Source organism: Larus michahellis, chromosome 15 (assembly GCF_964199755.1).
Source record: "Larus michahellis chromosome 15, bLarMic1.1, whole genome shotgun sequence".
Classification (NCBI taxonomy): domain Eukaryota; kingdom Metazoa; phylum Chordata; class Aves; order Charadriiformes; family Laridae; genus Larus; species Larus michahellis.
In genome coordinates, this window is record NC_133910.1 from 3,544,005 (window position 1) to 3,563,827 (window position 19,823).

The following is a 19,823-nucleotide window of genomic DNA, read 5'->3' on the forward strand; positions in this document are numbered from 1 at the left end:
CTTGGCCTTGCTGTTTCTCTCCTTTCCCTCTGGCCACTGCTGTCCGTTGCCCCCAGTCTCCTGCAGCTCCTTGGCCAGTGTTTGGCCATGGGCAGGACTTTCTGTTGCCCATCCAAGTGCTGGAAAGAAAACTGGTGCAGAGGGAAGCCTCTTGCTTGAACCGGGGAGTTGCCTGTCCCTGCATCCCTCTGCTGTGTCCCTGCTGTCACAGCAGCGGGTTTGGTCCATGGGTCATAAAACCCCTTGTGTTAGGGGCTGCTTTAAAATCTCCATTAATTCTCCTCATCTTTGCAGTGTAGAAAACCAGGAATCGTTCCCCTGCAGGTGCAATGGGATGGATGGATCCCCAGGCAGAAAGAAGCCGAAGAAATCCCGGAGGACAAGCCAGGATGCCCCCAGGTTTGGGGAAGGGGCGCTGCCCTGGGCTGGGTGCTGTGGGGAGGAGAAGGGCCCCTTCCACGCTCATACAGAGCCGCTCCTGGCGTAGCATTGCCATCACCCTCCCCGGGGGCTATTGTCCCCTGAAGTCCCCGGTGTGCCATTAGCCAAAGCAGGCGATGGAGCAGCTGGAGAGGGCTCAGTGGAGGGACCGAGTGTGCGGGAATGGGGGTCAGGTCAGGCTCAAAGGGGCAGAGAAACACTCGAAAGGTTTATCCAGCACTGAGGCAGACTCTCAGTCCTGCAAGACGCTAAATTCAACTTTCCTCCATGACTTTTTCTGCTCTGATTTGTCCCGTGGCCACCTGAGCTTTTAGCCAAGAGGGCAGCAGAGCCCCTGGCTTCATCCGCAGCTTGGACACAAGAGAAATTACACTTGTAATTAAACTGTCCCTGCCAACTGTGCTGGGAGGTGAGCAGCCCATTAGGAAGCACCACCGGTCCCAGACCATTTTGCATTAATGAGCAAGGAGTAATTAGTGACTTTGCAGCCTTATGAAGCCAGAGGGTGGAAGAGAGGGTTGATTTAAGGCCTTGCTCCGGCCATGCAGGAAGCAGCACACTGGCCATCGGCTTTGGAGATGCCAATTGAAAGGGGTAGCAGAGACAAATAAGTTCCTTGCAAGGGGATTTTGCTGCCAAATTTTGGCGTAGCTGGAGAGAAAGGTGCTGGAGGGATGCTGGATGGGGCTTTGAGCAACCTGGTCTAGTGGGAGGTGTCCCTGCCCATGGTGGGGTGCTGGAACTGGATGATCTTTAAGGTCCCTTCCAACCCAAACCATTCCATGACTCCATGATGTTTTGCCCCATCTCAGGGAGTAAAACGGGGAAAAGGGATGAGGCTGCAGAGAGGGGCAGGGGTGGCCCAGGGTGATGGATTGGGGTGGGGTTAAGGCTGCTGTGCCACCCTACACCAGCCGGCACAGGGAGCTTCCCAGGGACCAGCTCTGGATGTGTCGGGGTGTCTCTGGCCATGTTGGAGTGTTGGAGCCCCCCTGGCCAGGCTGGAGGACCAGACCTGGGACCCCCCCTGCCTGCACACACGTGGGGGCTGCTGTGCGTGACTGTGCCCACCCTGGCCTTGGGGCTCTTCTGCCTCATGCCATCGGTTTGGCTTTTTGGTTTCGGCTGCTAATTGGCTAAGGCAGGGTAAACCCATGGGCACAATAATGTCCCCAGTTGTGCCAGGCAGAAAAAGCCCCAAGGGGCAGGTGATGATCATGGAATCCCAGAATGGTGGGGGTTGGCAGGGACCTCTGGAGATCACCCAGTCCCACCCCCGGCCAGAGCAGGGTCACCCAGAGCAGGTGGCACAGGAACGCCTCCAGGCGGGGTTGGAATGTCTCCAGAGACGGAGACTCCCCCACCTCTCTGGGCAGCCTGTGCCAGGGCTCTGCCACCCTCACAGCAAAGAAGTTCCTCCTCATGTTGAGATGGAACTTCCCATGCTCAAGTTTGTGCCCGTTACCCCTTGTCCTGTCCCTGGGCACCACTGAAAAGAGCCTGGCCCCATCCTCCTGACACCCCCCCTTTCAGTATTTATCAGCGTTGATAAGATCCCCCCTCAGTCGCCTTTCTTCCAGACTGAAAACATCCAAGTCCCTCAGCCTTTCTTCATCAGAGAGGTGTTCCATCCCCTCAGCATCTTGGTGGCCCTTTGCTGTCCCCTCTCCAGCAGTTCCCTGTCCTTGAACCAGGGAGCCCAGCACTGGACCCAGTGCTCCAGCTGTGGCCTCCCCAGGGCAGAGCAGAGGGGGAGGATGACCTCCCTCCACCTGCTGGCCACACTCCTCTTGATGCCCCCCAGGATGCCATTGGCCTTCTTGGCCACAAGGGCCCATTGCTGGCTCACGGTCATCCCGTTGTCCACCAGGACTCCCAGGTCTCTCTCTGCAGAGCCGCTACGATGCGGGTTGTGTTGCCAGCTCACCCAGGGCAGCGCTGGGAGAGGTTCCCGAGGTTTGGGCAACAAAAGAAGCTGCGTTTTGGTCTCAGTAGCTTTTGGAGGGGGTTCATGTTGGGGGCACAGGACAAGCACCGAAAGGGGCAGATAACTCCGGGATGGTTGTTGCTGTTGCAGGAAAGCAAATGTGCATCAGCTTAAATCTCTGCTGGGAGGGGCTGAAGGCCAACGTGGATGGGGATGCTCTGCTAGGGACCAAAAGTAATTCCTTTTGAATTAATCTACTTGCAAAATGAGTTAAACGAGACCAAAATGAAGTCCTTCGTGGGCCTTTTTCCCCAGAACAAGGGAGTCTCTAGGGCCGGCAGGTTTGTTTTAAACTGTCATGAAAGCCCTTCTGAGGGGGGCGCTTCTGGTTTTAGTTTTGCAGGATACGAAACGAGTTGGAAACTCTGCGAGTTCAAACCACACTACCCAGAGCGCTCCAGTGCACCCGGCTCCTTCACTCTGAGCTAGCTCAAAGGCAATTTTTGCCAGAATTTGCCTTTTGTTTGTGTAAAAGGCTGCAATTAGCTGGCAATGAGGTGTTTTTCTTCAAAAAACAAAGCTTTTGCCCCTCAAATGTCTGCCCAGCTGCACTAATGGCTCAGACACTACACGGCACCTCTTCAAGACAGCCTTATTTTGTGTATCTAGGGCCAAATCCTGCCAGCTGTAAGAATTGCCTTAAAAGTGTTTAATTAAATTTTTTTCCCCTTTACATTTCCAGCTCCCTGAAAGCACGTGGTTGCATGAGATGACATTCCTTCTGCAGAAAAAACACTGTTTTTGGGTAAGCACAGACATAACAAAAGCCACCAACAAAGATCCTCCTCGTATTTTCTTTGGGGGGGAAAAAAAAAAAACCAACCCCTCATGACTCCGGCAAAGAGTCACCCTGGTTTGAACGCCCGGGCTGGCATCAGCGAGGGCTTGATGTGAGCAGCGAGGGAAGTGAAATAGCTTTGCATTTGTGTAAGACTGCAAAATCGGGTTGCCAAACAGGATATAGGCTGGGAAACCAGCTGGGCGAGGAGGCTGCGGCGAGCCGGCCGTCTTGCTCGGGTGCGTCGCTTGCTGGTGCTTATAATCCTATTTACGATAAGTGGTAGTTAATCTTTTTGGTGTTTCGCGGCTTATTTAGAGACTCTGCTCAGAGTGCTTTGCTGCTGTGGGAGTTTTGAGGTGCCTTGAGCTTTAGTTTTGGTAAAATAAATTGGTTAAAAAAAAAAAAATCAATTGGTCGAATTGGTCAAAAAATCCCCTGGATTTGCATCCCGGGAAGCTGGCTGGAGCCTGGCGAGGGATTTCACTGGGCAGCAATGGGACCCTTAGTCCTGTCGCCGAAGCCAAGACCTGCAGAAAAAGCTGGGAGCTGTGGGAGACCCCCATGGGACAGGTCTCCCAGCTGCGACGGGGGGAGCTCCAGCTCGTGATTTTTCTCTAAAGAGATGAGAAGGGACTTCTCCCCATGAGTCACAGCTCGACAGGCCCATCTCAGCAGAGAGTACAGGGAAGTTGGTCCTTTTTGATGACCAAGAAACCCTTGGGTGCCCTGGCCCCACTACCCATTCCTCAGCGAGCTGGGGCAGCCCTGGTGTGCGGCTCCTGCAGGCAGCCTTTCCTCCCCGGCTCCGGGCTGTGGGTGACCCAGAGGAAGGCTCGGGTGAAATTTATCCCAGCTGTTCACCTCTCTAACGGGTTTTGTGTTCCTACACGTGCCGAGCCGCCCTGTGCTGCTTTTCCTGCACCGGCAATCTGCAAATTGTACCTGCTTGGCCGGAGATCGGCCCCATCCGCTTTGGCTTCCCAAGGTTGTGCATGTGCTGCATGGACTTTTTCCACCCCCCACCCCCCCACCCCCAATTTCTTTTGCTATGGCCTAAAGTGACTGCCAGGGGATTAGAAAGTAAATTCAAACAAAACCCTTGCAGGGGGAAACTGCTTGGGGATTATACCCGGGTTTTATTCTGCCTGTGGGCTGGAGGAGCGGGGATGCTCGGAGGCTGCATGGGGATGCTCAGGGTAGCCCGTGCCCTGTCCCCTCCTCTCTGAGCCCTTTCTGCTGCCTATTTGAGAGCGACCTTACCCTAACAAATCCCCCCCCACATCCCTGAAGGTGAAAATAACCTCCAAAATAATTTTTAGGAGCTTCCTGCAAAGAGACCCTACTGCACCGTCTGTGCTGTGAGGGAGCTTGGGCTTTTATTTGGCAGCTCACACCAGACCCGCGGGGCTGGAGGGGAATCACTGGCTTCGCAACGGGGTTCCTCTGCGACCTTGAGTAAGTTCCTCGCTCCTGAAAGCTGGTAGGTGTTGCAAGGTGTTATCTCCCCGTTGCCGCGAGGAGACCTCACTTCCCACAGCGGCTGCCTGGGAGAGGTGTGAGCGTGGGAGGGCGTCCTCCCAAACCAGCTCAGCAAGGAGCTGCCAAAACCAGCCCGGGTGGCCTGCGGAGGAAGGGGCAAAACTTCGCCGCATTGGCATTGAGCTCCTCCAGGATGAGTGCTTTAGCTCTGGCTACGAAGGTGGAGAGGCCAGATACCCCCTCGCGTGTGCGTGAAGGCTGAAGGACAGCAGGGACCTGCTTGAAATCCCTCCTCGCTTGGTTCAGAGCAGAGTTTGAAACTCCACCGTGCCCAGGGAGAGCCCCTGCCGTGGGCTTCCCCTGCCTGGACTGGGGTGGCTCTGGTGGATCTCGAGGCGCCAGTGGGTTGAAGCCCTCCCAGGGGGACAGAGGAGGAAAATCATGGTTTGGGGGCTTCCTCTGGGGAAGGAACAAGTGGTGCGTTGGCTGGGCTCTCCTGCCGCTGGCTTTGCCCGTGTCCAGGGGGAAGATGGGTGGGATGAGTCTGAGCGGGAGGACCCAGCTCCACAGGAGGGACACGGGCTGGTGCTGGGCACTTTGGTGGCCGTCAAAATACTGTTTGAGTTGTGACTGTGGGCTCCCCAGGCACGTTCTGTTAAGACAGGCATGAAGAAGTCTGTCTATGTGTTTATGTATCTATATGTGTGTGAGTATGTACAGAAGAAGGTACAGCAGCGTGACTTGAATGAAGAGAAAGTGGTTTGGATGCAAACATCTAGACATAAGGAGATTTGCTGTCGCTTAAATGTGTTTTAACTGCAAAGGGAAACTGTCGGTTCAGCTGTTTTGTAGGAAAAGTGTAACCGTGAGCGTGTATCGGGGACGGGGAAATGCCAGCGCAGCCCCCCCCCGAGCGCGGTGCTGGGTGATCTCTGCTAAACCCTTCGGCGCTGATCGGACCCACCTTGGCCATCTCCTGCCGCATCCCAGCACCCGGCAGCACCCCAGGCGGTGATTGCAGACCTGCTGGGCCACACACACCCTCCCGCCGGCCTTGCTTCATGGCGTCCCCCTCACATTTCCTCGGCTGGAGAAAACCGCCTCTTCCCCAGCCCAGGAAAATCCCCAGCCGCTCTCCCCCGCAGCCCCGCTAATCCCTTTATGGTGTTTGTGCCGGGCTCCCCCACACCGACCCTGCTCTTTGCCTCCCCTCTAATCTCCCCATCAAACAGTTCGGGCAGGAGACAAAGTTTTTTGGACCGAAGCCGGGGAGAGGAAAGCTCTTGCCTGGGGCTCGTCAGTCCACGCTCCAGGAGATGCTTTTGGGGCTCAACCCACCGCACGCAGGGAGAGGGACAAGCAGGGTGAAACCCCCCAGGTTCTGAGCAGCATCCTGACTCCTAGAGGATCATTTAGAGTAAAAACCAAACTCTCCATCCCAATACTTCTGCTTTCCCCCCTGCTTGGCGGTGATCCCTCCCAGGCAGTCGTGGGGAGGGACCTGGCAACCAAACCGTAGGGTCCCCAGCCCCAGGTCCCTGCCCTGCTGCAGCTTCTGGTATGAAGGTGTTAAAAGTCACCCCAGGAGGTAAGTTAGTCTGTGTTTAACCCCTTCTTGGTAAAGCCTGTTGTGTTACTGAAGGTTTTCAACCTGGAAAATTTGCTAAGGCTTTTAAATAATATCTTTGGTGTATCTTGGCAAGGCTGGAAAATTCTCAGGCCGATAAAGTCTCAAAGTCAGAGAGATAAAAATGGAGAGTTTTATGTAGGCCTTGGGCAGGTCTCCCCAAGAGAGCTCTCCGGGCATCGCTGGCTGCAGCTTGATGGCTGTCACCCAAAAAAAAAGGTAAAAAAGAAAAAAGGTCTAAAAAAAAAAAAAAGGAAAGGCAACAGCCCCACTGCATCCTGCAACACCGGGTGATCCCTGTGGGTACCGGGATGGCGTTTCAACCACTGCGGCGGAGGCGATGGTTGCTCTGCACTGCGGCAATACATCAGGAATCAGCTTCTCTTCCTGCCGCCCTTTGTCTGGAGAAACCCCTCCGTGCCGTGCCACAGCTCCAAACGGTCCTCGGCAAAGTCCTCTGGGGATTTAATCTGTGACCTTTTACTGGTACAAGGACATCCCTGCTCCCCTCCTGCCTTCAGCGCCTCCGGTCCCCTGACCTTGGGCCAGTCGCTGATTCCGAGTCGGGTGCCTCATGGTGGTTAATATTTACTGTACCTGGCGCAGAGGGGAGCAGGCAGCAGCCCGCTGATTGCAAAGAGCGTGGGGCGCCTCAGCTGGGGCTTGCTTGGGGGATAAAATACTCTTTAAGAGGCTCGAGGATGCAGGTGTGAATTGTGTTTGGCGTCACTAGCGTAACCTAGAGTTGGTGCTATAGAAATGGCTGGAATCAGGCTGCGGCGAGGTAAGATTTGATCCCGAGGTTGAGAGAAAAACCTGAATGAGCAGGTGCCCAACACTGGATGGCAGAAATACTTTTTCCCCACTTACTTAAATCCCTTTTGACATGAAAGAATTCGGCATCAATCATATACTTGGCGAGTGGCCTCGGTTGGGGTGTTTGGGCAGGGATGGGGCCCTGGCCGTGCGCCTGCAGGCTGGCGTCGTCCCTGCTGCCCCCAAACAGCTGTAAAACAAAACAAAACAAAACCACCAAAAGGGCGAACACGGTGTTTGCCCTCCTGGGACCGGGTGGGCTTTGACCAGGTGAGGGATTATCCGTGTTTATTCTGTCTTCCCCGTTTGGGGATTTTGGTGCTCAGTGGTTCCAGCCATTCAAAGCAGAGCTCTGCTCCCCAGAGCCAGCTCCTAGTGAGCATCAACACAGCCTGAATTTTGTTTCGTTTCTCCATGGTTTTGAGCCCTCTCGTGCTTTGGGGTGTTTCTGCATAACTGGGCACATCCAGGGGGAAGCCAGGGCTTTCACTGGGAATAAAGTGAGGCTTTTCCATACCTAGCTGGCTTGGGGAGGTGCAGGGTCTTAGCCAAACCCTGGCAACTCCCACGTTGCTGGTCCCGCTGTCTGCCATGAAGGATGCAATGTGTCAGGCTCTGGAGATGTGTCTCACATCTCCCCAGTTGGGTTTGCGATGCTTCCCATGGGATGCAGGTCCATCTCCGTCCTCCCTGCTTTTCGTGAAAGCTCAGAATCAGCCCTTGTTTCACCAGCCCCGAAGCCAGTCCCGAGGGATCCAGGTCCCCGAGCAGGATGGAGATGGGCGCTTGGGGCCACGGGACCCGGCAGAGCCTCTGGCATGTCCGTGGCTCACGCTGGCTCGGCCGCGTGTTGCAACGCCTCCGGGAAACGCCGCCGCTGGGTTGCACACCCAGGGGTATGTTTCCTCCTGCGCTGCTGCCCTGCTTGGGACTATTTCCAAACAGGAATGAGGAAACGCTGAGCTTTGCAGCCACATTCGTGGCTGTGTCCCTAAAACACCCCGGAGAGGGAGGTGGCTGCTTTCGAGTTGCACCCTGGTTTCAGCTACGGGAGACCCTGCATCACCCGGGCAGCACTGAGGACACGAGTGACACAGAGGAGACCCGCACGGCTCTGCCACCACTGCTCCGGGGACCCTCGGGCACTTCCCGGGGTGCCAACCTCCTTCGCCCGGGTTCCGCTCAGGCCAGTGCCTGCGGGCGATGGGGCAGGTGACGTCTGGCCTTCCCACAGCCCGCTGCCACTGATGTCACCACCCGGCGACCAAAATTGCTAATTAAGTTTTGCTTCTCTCTCTGCCAATCTCATTTCCTGGTTCTTGTGCAATCACAGATGCTTTCGGGCTTCTCCCCGAGCTGTTTATCCGCCCGCGGGACCAAAACACCTTCAGAAGACAACCAGAGCTGGGGCTTTGGGGTGGGTGCCCGGCGAGGAGGTGTGATGGGGGGACAGTTTGTGGGTCTGTGTCTGGCGAGGACGTGTTCTGGAGGGGGACGTCAAGCATGAAGGGGTTTTTTTTTTTTAGCTGCCCCAGTGCAGACGTTTTACTGTTTTGCACAAAAACATTCCTGGGGGTGAGTCAGGCAGCTGCAGGCATGAGTCTGCCTTAAGGACCGGGGGAATTAGCAAAACCCCAAACTGCTTTGGAGCCCCGTCATGCTTTGAAGCCTTTTCTCCTCTTGTAACGTTGAAAAACTGAGGCTGCAGAGTTGCGGCGCGCTCACCTGGCTGGGTTTGCTGGGGGTTTATTTGACATCCTACCCTCCTCCCAGAAAAAAAATATCGGCGCATTGGAGATAAGGCGCGGGAGGCGCCGGCACGGGCTGTTTGTGCCGCGTCTGCGCTCGCAGCCGGTCCCGCGCTGGCACCTTTCGGATCTGTCTGCTCGAACAAATGTGAACCCTGTCACACCGTACCCGCGGAACGCTGAAAAGGCAGCGGCCCGTTTAATTAATCTAATTTAGATTTGGGTTCAGCTCAATGGTTGGCAGTTGCTGCTGTATTGAAATAATCTACTCAAATTCACACCTGATGGCTTTGTTTTTTTAGCTGACTAAATCAGACCAGAGCCATTGCTACGTGTAGATAATTTTTGTTTTTAAAGGTGCTTAACTATGCTGACGGTGCTTCAAAATGCAAAATATTGCACTTTAGCTAAATAATCTATAGATTGAAGGGGGTGATTTTGGTGTTTTCCCAGCAGCGATCCCTGCAGCCTTTCGTTCCTTCAGAGCTCGGACACCCTTTCGCTGCGGAGGGGGTGGCTGTGCCTGGAGGACAGTGCAGCCTTGCCAACGCGAGGGGCAGGAGTCGTTCCTGGGGTGTCCAGCGCAGGGTGGGGGGATAGGGGTGGTGTTAGTGTCCCCAGGGTCCTGGTTGTCAGCGTCCCCAAGCATTTGGTTGCCCCTGTCCCCAGGGACAGCCAGGCACCCCAATCCGTTCCCAGGCATCTCACCTCCACAGGACACAGTCCCAGCGAGGTTTTTGGGGTGCCCGGGGGAGAGCACACCGTGCCGATCACACCAGCTCCGCGTCCCACGCCCTGAAGCAGGGCTGCGGGGGGCACAAAACACCCGCTGGCACGTAAGAGGGCAACCCTACAAAAACAAAGCGCCAGGAGGGAGCGCAGCGAGGTGGTAAATAATATTTTCCATGAGTCATACCTGTTATTTTTTAATAAATAGCAACTTAATTAGCAAGTAACTTGTCATTTATTAATAAAACGATGTTTTAACAATGCAAGAAGTACCGCTTTTAATAAGTAACATTTTAATAAGAAATAAAAAAATCATAATGAACGTTTTTAATCAGTAACCCCCGGGGTGGGGGCCGGACCCCGGCGCGGGGCCGCCCCCGCTCCGCCTCCCGGCGCGGGGCGGCCGCGGCCGCGTATAAAGCGCGGCGGGCGCGGCCGCGGGCAGCGCTGGGGCCGGTGAGCGGCGGGGCCGCGGGTTCGAGTCCCGCGGGGGGACGTTCCGCTCGGCGGCGGGGAGGGGGCAGCCGGACCCGGGCTGTGTGTGCAGCGCCGAGCACCCGCGGGGGCGGCCGGGCGGGAGGGGGGTGGTGGTGGTGGTTTATTTTTTTTTAAGGGAGGGGTTGCTTTTAAAATAAAGGGAGGGAAATGGGCTGGGGGGGACGGTGCACTCACCTGTGCGCTCTCGCAGGGCCGTCGCCATGTCGGTGTCACACAGCTCCAGGCTGAACAAGCTGGTGCGGGAGCAGTACATGCGGCTGCCCCAGGATGGGCTGGTGCAGGTCACCTACGTCTGGATCGATGGCAGCGGTGAGGGCGTGCGCTGCAAGAGCAGGACCCTCGACAAGGAACCCAAGAGCATCGAAGGTAACGCCGCTCTGGATGACAGTTGGCGTGGTGGAAGGCGCCGAGCATCACTGGGGAAAAGCTTTGGGGTGCTTTGGGCAGTGGGAGCTGGCACTTGCTGCCCCTGGTTGCGTGGCACTGGCTGTGGTTGCCTCATGGGGTTATATCAAATGGCAGGGTAAATATCTGGCCTGCGTCGCTGCGGTTTGCTTAATCCATAATCTCTGTCATTAGCGCTGGGTGGGAAGGGGAGGATGAGATCCTCGCCCCTTTCCACCGGGCAAACAGGCGTGGAGACGTGTTGGCATCTGGATGGGATCTGGCGGAGGGAGGTGAAATGGCTGTGCCCCGACGGTGCTGGGGGGGTGAACACAGATGCTCAGGGATCAGCCCCACTGGGCTCTGGGGATGTGCGAGAAAACCTTTGTGGCCATCGTCCCCTGGCACTCGGTGCCCTCTGGGTGCTCCATCCCGGGTGTAAGCCACCAGCACTTGGCAAAATCTGTGTGAGAGAGGGCTTTTCCCAGTCCCACTCCCCTCTCTGTCCCCCTCCTGCCTTGCAGATGTCCCCGAGTGGAATTTCGATGGCTCCAGCACGGCGCAGGCAGAGGGCTCCAACAGCGACATGTTCCTGGTGCCCGTCTGCATGTTCAGGGACCCTTTTTGCCTGGACCCCAACAAGCTGGTGCTCTGCGAAGTGCTGAAGTACAACAGGAAACCTGCAGGTGAGCACCTCCGGCATGCACCCCTGGCTCCCGGGGGTCACCCCTTTGTTATTTAGGGTGCCGTCCCTCCGAGGGACCGCCTGCTCTGTGCCGCTGGCACTGGGGACAAGCTCAGCACCGAGCACTTGGCCCCAGGCTCCGAAATTCAAGCGCTGGTGGTGGCGGTTGTTTGCAGGAACCTGTTTTGGCGGTGCAGGGCGAGGAGAAGAGCAGCGAGACGTGGAGCTCGCGGCACTCGCCAACTCGAGCGCGCCCAAGGCGTCACCCGGCTTTATAGCCCAAGCACACCCAGCCGCTGGGTTATGGCAGAAGAGCTGGGGCTGGAAGCAGCAGGGGGTTTTAACGTGCTGGGTTTGTGGCCGCTCTCCTTGTCGATGGGTGGCTGCAGAAAAGGAGGTAGAAGGTGCTGGGACGGTGCGGGCTCGTTTGGGGTGACCTTTTGTAAGCAGCCCCGGAGCGCGCCGCTCTTGGTCTTATCACTGCAGGCAGAAGTCTGCAGTCCCGGCGTCTGTCCCGTCCGTCTGATAAAGTCCCAGACAGAGAAGGGGGAGCTGGTTTGCAGGGACACACTGAGGGGCTCCCAGAGGGGTTATTTGCCAGCAAATAACTGGTTATTTGCCGGAAAAGCAGGGCCATGTCCCCGCTGGGTGCGTGGGGGGAGGGAGGCGGCATCTGCGGGGGGTGGTGCGCACATCTGCCAGGGAGAGGAGAGGCTGCGGGCAGCGATGGTGAAAGATGGGGCTGGTTCCTCTTCAAACAGCGTCATGCCTTTCAGCGGTGGGGGAAGCGTCTTGGCCGGGATTCTGCCCAGCAGCTCCTCTGCTGGAGCGGTTTGTAAAGAGCCCCTGGCCCTGGAGCTCCTGGGGCTGGCACGGGGCAGAGAGCTCAGCCCAGAGCCCTGCGGCACCCCGCAGAGCAGAGCGGGGCACCCCCGGGCTGTTCCCAGGGTGGGTCTCCATGGAGGTTAAGGGCTGTAGGGGGGCAACTGCCTTTCCCCAGTTCTCCCATCAGTGCAAGGGAGGTGTCACGGCTCCTCTCCAGTCCCACGCCCTGGGCTTTATGTCACAGCTGCTCTGGGGTTTCTTATTGCCATTTAAAGGCAGAATTTGCTGCCTGTCCCTGTGACAAGAGTTTTTCAGCCCTGCTGTTTCGGTCCAAACTCTCAGTCCCCTTGCCTGGCACGTTGTCCCATGTCAGGATCGTTCCGGGATGTCTGCATCTCCCTGGCAAAGCCCCGGTTGCCCTGAGCACCCCTGCCACCACGAAGGGCCACGCCAGGGTCAGCCAGCCTGGATGCTGACCAAAAATGTGGAGCAGGAGAAACATTAGGATAATTAAGCAGAGGCTCGTAGAAAGAGGATGGCGGTGAAGTTGTGATGGAAGATATATAGTCCCTTGTCCCAGATCTGCTGGATGTCTGTAGGAAGGGTGTGGGATATGGCTCCTGGTCTCTCGGTGTGTAAGAGGAGGATGTTTGTGGACCATCAGTGGTGGTTTTGGGAGAAGGTGATGGCCTGTGGCCTGATGTTGTGGCGATGGAATAGCTCTGCAAGGAGGAAACAGGTGAGCAGAGAAGCATCACAGGAAGGGGGAGATCTGCTCACCGGTTTCCTTAAGGCTTCTGTGGGAAGCGCTTGGCAGTGGTGGAGTCCCAACCTCTGGGCGGGCTGGAGCGGAGCATGGTGGGTGCTTGCCAACAGTGTGGGTCTAACCCGGACCTCTCTGCTCCCAGAGACCAACCTGAGACACACGTGCAAGAAGGTCATGGACTTGGTTAAGGACAGCCACCCCTGGTTTGGGATGGAGCAGGAGTACACGCTGCTGGGCATCAACGGCCACCCCTACGGCTGGCCTGACAACGGCTTCCCTGGCCCGCAGGGTAAGTGCTCCCTCCCTTCCCCAACCCGTGCTCCCCTCGGCTCCCACCCTGCTGCTGCCCGGCAGCAGGCATCCCGTCCCCGACCTCGGGCACAGCTTTCCCATCGCGGCGGACACCGGGCAGGAGCCGGAATGAGGTCAGGAGCATTTGCCAAGAGCGCCGGGTGCCCGCAGCTCACTTGAGCCGGCCGGCAGTGCCGCTCCCGCCGGACCCCGGTTGCACAAACAGCTCAGCTGCACAACTTGTTTGGCAAGGGCTGGAGATCTGGGCTGAAAAAACCTCCTCCCTGTGGCTGTTTGGAAAAGGGCCGGCACATCGTGCCCTCCTGCAGCGGCAAACGAGCCCCAAGCGCCTCAGCTGCCTCCTGGGAGAGGGCCAGGGGGTTCCCAACCTGACTTAACCAGCCTTTTGTGGAGGCTGGCCACTTTCAACATCTCCCTTCCCCCAGGCGGGGAGAAGATCTTCATCTGACCTGCTTGAATGAGGAAGAGCCCTATAAAACCACAGCGAGTTGACTTTTCTAGCCATGAACAATGTCGGCTGTTGTCAGAACAATCTCGGACACTTGATGTGCTCGGAGGGTCAGCGAGGTGCCATGGGGCAGATCGAGCCAAGCTTTCCTTATCTCCTGGCCCCCTCCCAGTTGATGCATTACAAGTCCTGTTGAACTGCTCAGATAAAGCTGAGGTTGCGCAGATGAATCGCTCGTGCTGCTCGTCCTGGACTAGGGGTTGGTGGCTCGATGCACCGTGGAGGGCAGCACCATTTAGTTCCCATAAATCCTCTGCAGATGATGGCTGGGACCTGGTGGGAGTGGTGGGATTACTCTGCAGTGCTGCTGTGGTTCCCAAAAGCTTTACTTGGGTGGCGACTCCTCTTTCCTTTCCAGGCCCCTATTACTGCGGGGTTGGAGCAGATAAGGTGTACGGGCGTGATATCGTGGAGTCCCACTACAAGGCCTGTCTCTACGCGGGGGTGAAGATCTGTGGCACCAACGCGGAGGTGATGCCCTCCCAGGTAGGTGGGGACGGCCCCGCGCAGCCCCGCTTTCCAGGGAGGGATATGAGTTAGTGTGAGGCTGGAATAACCCCAGCAACTCCCAGCTCCTCTGGGATCCCAAACCCAGTGACTCCCCACATCGGTTTTGCCTGGATAGGAGCGGTTGCACTGCCGTGATGAAAATGCGCACATTTGGTTTTCTCCTAACTCACCCTGGCGTGCAAATTCCTGCGTTTTGGGGCAGGCAAGTGAAATCTCAGCCCAGCCAAACCGCAGTGGGCTCCTCGCACGGCTCAGCCTGGGCTCTGGCAGCCCGTGTGGAGCTGGGTGCTCCCTCGAGCTTTCCTTCCCCTCCGGAGCAGGGATGTGGGGCACAGGGTGAGCCGGGATGGGCTGCAGGAGCAGCATGTGGAGCGACGGATGTCTGCGTCCTGCTCCTCTACCCCGGGAGCTCCTATACCCCATGGGATATGGCCTTGGGAAGCAGCTTGGGGGCGGGGGGGGATTGGATTTATTTAGGAGTTAGCCGGAGGGAGTCCCTGATTGCATTAGGCAGGTGGCCAGACTGACCGACGGCGATTCGGCCCTGCAGCCTGCGAATCGCTGACTCTCCTGCTGCTGATGTGGCGGCAATAAGCGGAGGGGCTTATCTGCAGTGTGGCTGAGGCAGGACTTTTAACAACCCTGCTGTTTGCCCTGGCTTTTTCAGGGTCCTTCTTGGCTGCTTTCTGCATCCTGGGCTCTGTCTCAGCCAGGCCATGCCGGTAGCCGTAAATGCGTCACCCCTTGCTTAGTCACCGTGGGTGGCGCAACCCCGGCTCCGGCCGGGAAAGCAGCAGCCCCGGAAAGGGCGAACAGGCTCCTCGTTAGTCCCCTGCCCTGTTTGCAGTGTGGGTTGGGGGGGTCCAGCACACCAGCAGCTCCAGCATCAGCCTCAAAGGCAGGCGTGGTGCTTATTTACCTCCATTTTAATTAACATCCCACCCCCCACCCCCCACCCCCAAATTTTCTCTGTGGTGTCATGAGCAGTTTATTCCCATTTTTTTTGCATTCCAAAGCTGTCCTGTTGCTTAACTTGGTGCTCCTCATCCCCATTGCTGATTCTCGAGGGATAGCTCAGCTTACCCCAGGCTGGCAGCCCTCATCGGGGGGCGGCGGGGATGTGATGGCTGGGGAGGTACAAACCTGCCCATCCTCACCGGCACATCCGCTCGCCTCTTCCAGTGGGAATTCCAGGTGGGCCCATGCGAAGGCATCGAGATGGGGGATCACCTCTGGATGGCTCGGTTCATCCTCCACCGCGTCTGCGAGGACTTTGGGGTCGTGGCTACTCTGGACCCCAAACCGATGACCGGCAACTGGAACGGGGCCGGGTGTCACACCAACTACAGCACTGAGGAGATGCGGAGAGAAGGGGGTCTTAAGTAAGTCCTGGGGTGGGGGGGGTCCCTGGGATGTACCTGGGAGGTCTGGGGTGTTCTTGGCTCCCCATAAAGCGTGTATCTCCATACCTGAGTGGCTGCACCAGGCAGGGCTGGGGCTGTCCAAGCTCATTTTAGTTTAAAAGCAGCTGGTCATTTGAGAATGTCCCCGGGGCTGTCCTCGTCCCTGCACAGAAGGAGGGGGTGTCAGCCTTCCCAACCATGGGAACACCCCCCAAATGGACCTACTGACAAACCCAACCCCATTTTCCTCTTCCGCAGACACATCGAAGCCGCCATCGAGAAGCTGAGCAAGCGGCACGACTACCACATCTGCGTCTACGACCCGCGGGGCGGCAGGGACAACTCCCGGCGGCTCACCGGCCACCACGAGACATCCAACATCTTCGAGTTCTCTGCCGGCGTGGCCAACCGAGGCGCCAGCATCCGCATCCCGCGCCAGGTCGGCCAGGATGGCTACGGCTACTTCGAGGATCGGCGGCCGGCGGCCAACTGTGACCCCTATGCAGTCACCGAGGCCATCATGAGGACAACGGTGCTCAACGAGACCGGGGTGGAGACCAAGGACTATGCTGACCACTGAGGCCGTGGGGTGGGTGGAGGTTTTCGTTTCTACACTAGCTTCTCACGTGGGATTTGTGCCCCTCTGGTGTCCTCGGCTGCAAGTTCAGACTCTTTAGGAACCTCGCTTCTGATTTTGTGAAACGTCGCCTTAGAAATTTATATATTTTATAGTAAGAGGGAGGGACCCAACCTATTTTCTCAACCACTTTTTTTTCTGGTTCCTGGTTTTAGGTCGTATGTGGGGAAGTTTGTTTTTTTTTAAAACTTGGATTGAATTTTTTCCCGATGGACTTTACACTGTGATGTACATAGATCCCTACGTGGAAGCTGCAGCTGCTGCTGTTTGCACCTGGGGAGGGCGGGTGCTTTTTTTCCGTATCTCTGTTGCAAGGAAATGGTAATAAATAATTTTCCTGGCTGCGTGGCAGCCAGGTTATGCTGCGGCGGGTGCATTTTTCTGTAGCTCCTAGAGGTCCAGGGAGGATTTCGTTTGCGTCTTGCTGGTGGGTTGCAGCCACAGAGCAGCCCGCACCAGCCCTGGGCGCAGGGGCTGGAGGAGCGGAGATGCCGGAGGATCCTTGGGGCAGGTGCCTGGAGCTGCGTTACCCCATTTGCCGGTGGCCGAAAGGCCATCTCCTTCCATCGTGATCCCCCGAAAGGCAAACAGAGCGGCACAGGCTGAGCAAACAGCGGCCGGGGCAGCAGCTGGCGGGCGTTTACACAGGGTGTGCGCTGCTGAGTCAGCAAAGCCAGCCCCGCGCTGGGCACAGCGCGCCCTCCTCTCCAGGGACACCTTTGGCTCAGGGAGGGGAGCCCCGGGGACGTCCCCCTGCTGCACCCCAGCGCCCTGACCAACTGAACTGCAGGGACGTGGCACAGCTCCTGGGGTTGGAATGTCTTTGCCAGGGGGAATCATAGATTTTATTCACAGAGCAAAGCCCCCAGGTGGGGACACTTCCGTGTAGATGGGGTGTCAACAGGATCTCCACTGGCCAGGCCCTTGGGGTCCCTCCATGCTGCAGCTGTGGGGAGGAATCGGATGCCAGCGCAGGGGACAGGGACCCCCTGAACAGGCAGGTCAGGTCCCTGGACAGACCTGCAGGATGCCACCCAGCTGCAGTCACCAGCGGGGGGTTACCTGAAGGAGAGTGGTACCAGCAGCATGAACGGACAGGGGACATTGTGTCCGTTCCAGTGCAGTCATGGGGATTTTGAAACTGCTTTTGCCTTTATCTTTGAATCCGACGCAGGTGACCAGCTGAAATGGAGGTCCCCAAGTCCCTCCTGCAGGTCATGGTGCTGCCAGTGGAGCGGGGAGCCAGGGCAGCGGGAGCTGGGGGAGGTGGCCATGTCCTGGACCGCAGGCAGCCAGGAGCCCTTGTTGTCTCTGAGCTGTTCAAGAATAAATGTAACCCGGTTCCCACCCTCAGAAGGACAAATGTTCCTTCCAGAAATTGCTGTCTGGGATGTTCAACGTTTTTCATCAAAACCACAGTGCTGTCTTGTTTTCCTCTCATTTCGATGATGCCTTTAATGGGTAATTTGAGCGCTGGGACAGCGACTGCTGGATGCAGCTGGAAAATCAATAAAGAGCTAAATCTGGAGCAGGAAGGCTCATGTTTGTTTTCCTGACTGCACCAGTGCCTTAAAGTACTTCAGCTTTCATCACGCTGTGCTGCACAGCCCCTGCTAAATTCGGAGAATCATCTGAATCCGAATTGCCAACACACAAACAGCTTTGGCCGGACATGGCACCGTGGCACATCTAAACACTTTGTACCTGGGTGTCACCCTGTGATTCCCCTTTGGCAGGAAACCCTCCTCTTTGGGGGAGGACAGTGAAGGGGAGATCCGAGAACTCACCCAAAGCCACAACTGGGGATTTTCCCTGAGCTGGGATCAGCCCTGGCCGCTGTTCGCTGGGGATGCCGCCTGCTGGTCCCGGTGCGGCTGGAGTTGCTGTGTGCCTGAACGCTTCCATGCTATCCTTTGCCAACACACAGCTCTCGCTTGTACTTTTTGAGGCCAAAATGGGCCAGAAACCATATGCCAGGTTGTTTTTTTTTTCCCTAAAGCAGGAGTGTTTCCCACCCACAGGGCCCGCAGCACGGGGGAAACGAGGACACCGGCAAGTTCCCACAAGAGCTTTTCTTATAATTTCGGTGTGCCTGCTGCTGGCGAAGGGGGGGTCAGCCAGCGGAGCCCCCCTGGCTGGGGCCTGAGGCCATGAGGGGGGATGGTGTCCCCATCCTCATCCCTGGGTTGGGCAGTGTCGGGAGGAGCACCCGGCATCGCCTGGTGCTCCGTGCTGGAGCACAAAGGCTGGGAGCAGTGCCAGACCCCCGGACGGAATCCTCCCTGGGATGGGGCTGCTGCAGTTACCGTTACCCAGGGCTTTCCCAAAGGAGACTGCGCCGGGGCCGGCGGGGTGACAGGTACCCGGGGCTGGGGAGCAGGAGGGTTTGGGGGGCTGGAGGCGGTTCCCGGGGGTTTGCTGCCCTCCGCAGGCGCAGGCCCACATCGCAGGGAGCAGGTCGGGCTGTGCCCGGCTCCTCCCGGGCTGCTGCCGGAGGAGCTGGGTGACAAAAGTCTTGTTTCTAAAAGAGCGTTGGGCGGGCGATGCCGGGAGGCGCTGACACACGACCTCCTTTTTCTCGTGTTCTGACGGTGCCCACCTCCCCCAGGACACCCCAAACCCTCGCCCGCTGGACAGGCACAGCGCCTTCGCCCAGTCTGGCTTTTCCACACCAGCGCTCGCAGATAGTGGCAAATAAATACCCTTTTGGGCTCTTTCCTGTACCCATCGCAGCTCTCGGCTGGAGGCACGGAGCTGGGTGCTGCCGAGGGGTGCGTCGCCCCTCAGGAGAGTTGTCCCCGGGGCTGTGACCCAGCAGATGTACGAGTGGCTGCGGCAGACGGCTCCGGTGGGCTGCCAAGTTGGGACACACAAGGACCAGGCGTCCACTATGGTCCCTTCCTTCGTCCCCTACCACCGGGCACCCCGGGAAGGCGCTGCAGAGGGGGACACCCAGGGTGGGCAAGCATCGTGACCACCCCGTGGTAGGGAGCAACAGCGTGGGGGCTTGGAGGTTTCATCTTCAGATAGTTTTTCATCAATATAAATTCCATTACTTTGAATTCAGTCAAAGCCTTCAGGATTTTTTTTTTCCAAGCCAGTTATAAAAAGGACATTAGAATTACAATTCTGGTGCTAACAATAGCATTACTCAAAGCTGCTGGCCAGAAGTGGGGAGCTCTGTGTAGAATAAAGATTTAAACGAAAATGTCAATAATAACTTCTTTTTTTCCCCTCCCTGTCTTCCAGCCTGCACAATCTGCTTGGGTCTCTCTATCTTAATGAGCATTAAAATGGTTTCAAATTAGATCTACTGAAAATTGAAATTTTTTTCCCTCAGAAGCTTAGTCTGGCCTTTAAAGGCCAGTGATAATATTTTGGTTTTGTGTAAGAGCATCTTTGATCTCGAAGGCTCTCAGCTTGTAGAGAGACGCGGCTCATTACCAGCCATTCGCTGCTGTTGAAATGCAACTGGAGGGGGACAGGCATCGCACAGCAGCACCCGACGTGCCAGGAGAGGAGTTAGGGAGAGGTTTGGCCAGGGGGTGCTTAGTCCTGGTCCCCCACCAGCCCTGACGGCTCTCCTGGTCTGAACCTTGCTCCCAAGGAGCCCAGTTGGCAGGTAGGTGGTCAACCTCCACCAGGCTGGTGCTGGGTTTGCAGCCAGCTGCTTTCAGCCCAGTTTGG

The 19,823-nt window shown here is 57.1% G+C and overlaps 1 protein-coding gene across 1 annotated transcript; it reads left to right on the plus strand.

The window, feature by feature from the left end:
- The first annotated feature begins 10,057 nt into the window (after window positions 1-10,057).
- Window positions 10,058-16,500, plus strand: LOC141751537 (glutamine synthetase). Its single transcript, XM_074608545.1, has 7 exons — window positions 10,058-10,083; window positions 10,297-10,472; window positions 11,015-11,176; window positions 12,909-13,055; window positions 13,945-14,072; window positions 15,279-15,478; window positions 15,758-16,500. The coding sequence occupies exons 2-7, from the start codon at window positions 10,307-10,309 to the stop codon at window positions 16,077-16,079; spliced, it is 1,125 nt and encodes a 374-aa protein (XP_074464646.1). The 5' UTR covers window positions 10,058-10,083; window positions 10,297-10,306; the 3' UTR covers window positions 16,080-16,500.
- The last annotated feature ends 3,323 nt before the right edge of the window (window positions 16,501-19,823 follow it).